Source organism: Pygoscelis adeliae, unplaced genomic scaffold (assembly GCF_000699105.1).
Source record: "Pygoscelis adeliae isolate BGI_AS28 unplaced genomic scaffold, ASM69910v1 Scaffold114, whole genome shotgun sequence".
Lineage (NCBI taxonomy): Eukaryota > Metazoa > Chordata > Aves > Sphenisciformes > Spheniscidae > Pygoscelis > Pygoscelis adeliae.
In genome coordinates this window covers 8201-8654 of record NW_008824587.1, presented here as the reverse complement: position 1 = coordinate 8654, position 454 = coordinate 8201, and the positions used below count along the sequence as shown (strand labels likewise).

The following is a 454-nucleotide window of genomic DNA, read 5'->3' as shown; positions in this document are numbered from 1 at the left end:
TACAGTGCACTTGTCCACACTGTACCTGACCTGTGGATGAGAAGAGGCTTCAGCCTCTGTTACTACAAACAACACACGCCCTGCAACCGGCACGGTCAGGCTTCCACCAAGGAGCAGCTCGGGACACGCGTGGAAGAAGAGGAGCCCGGTGAATCAGGCGGAGGCGCAGCAGGAGCCACATTTTACTATGGCCGCGTGGGCAAGGGCGGAGAGAAGCCTCACAAGAGTCACGGAGCCAAAACCTCCGTCCAGGCGTGACGAAAGCTGCCTGCCACTCGCAAATGATTCACCGGCACTTGGCAACTGTTAGAGAAAGCAACTCTGATCTTGCGAGCAGGAAGGAGACCACTTGACCACCGAGCTCAAGAGGGCACGTTCATGCCTCTTCTCCATGACAAAGAATACACAAGGAGGGCCAAGGACCAGTCAGGTAAAACCCGGGCAGTGACTTTCC

At 56.4% G+C, this 454-nt stretch overlaps 1 protein-coding gene across 1 annotated transcript in view; it reads right to left on the bottom strand.

The window, feature by feature from the left end:
- Window positions 1-454, bottom strand: part of LHX6 (LIM homeobox 6) — an 11713-nt gene that overhangs the window by 5648 nt on the left and 5611 nt on the right. The window contains 1 exon segment of the mRNA XM_009322026.1: window positions 1-30. This exon segment is cut by the window's left edge and continues 19 nt beyond it. Within this exon segment, the coding sequence (XP_009320301.1) occupies window positions 1-30 (30 nt within the window).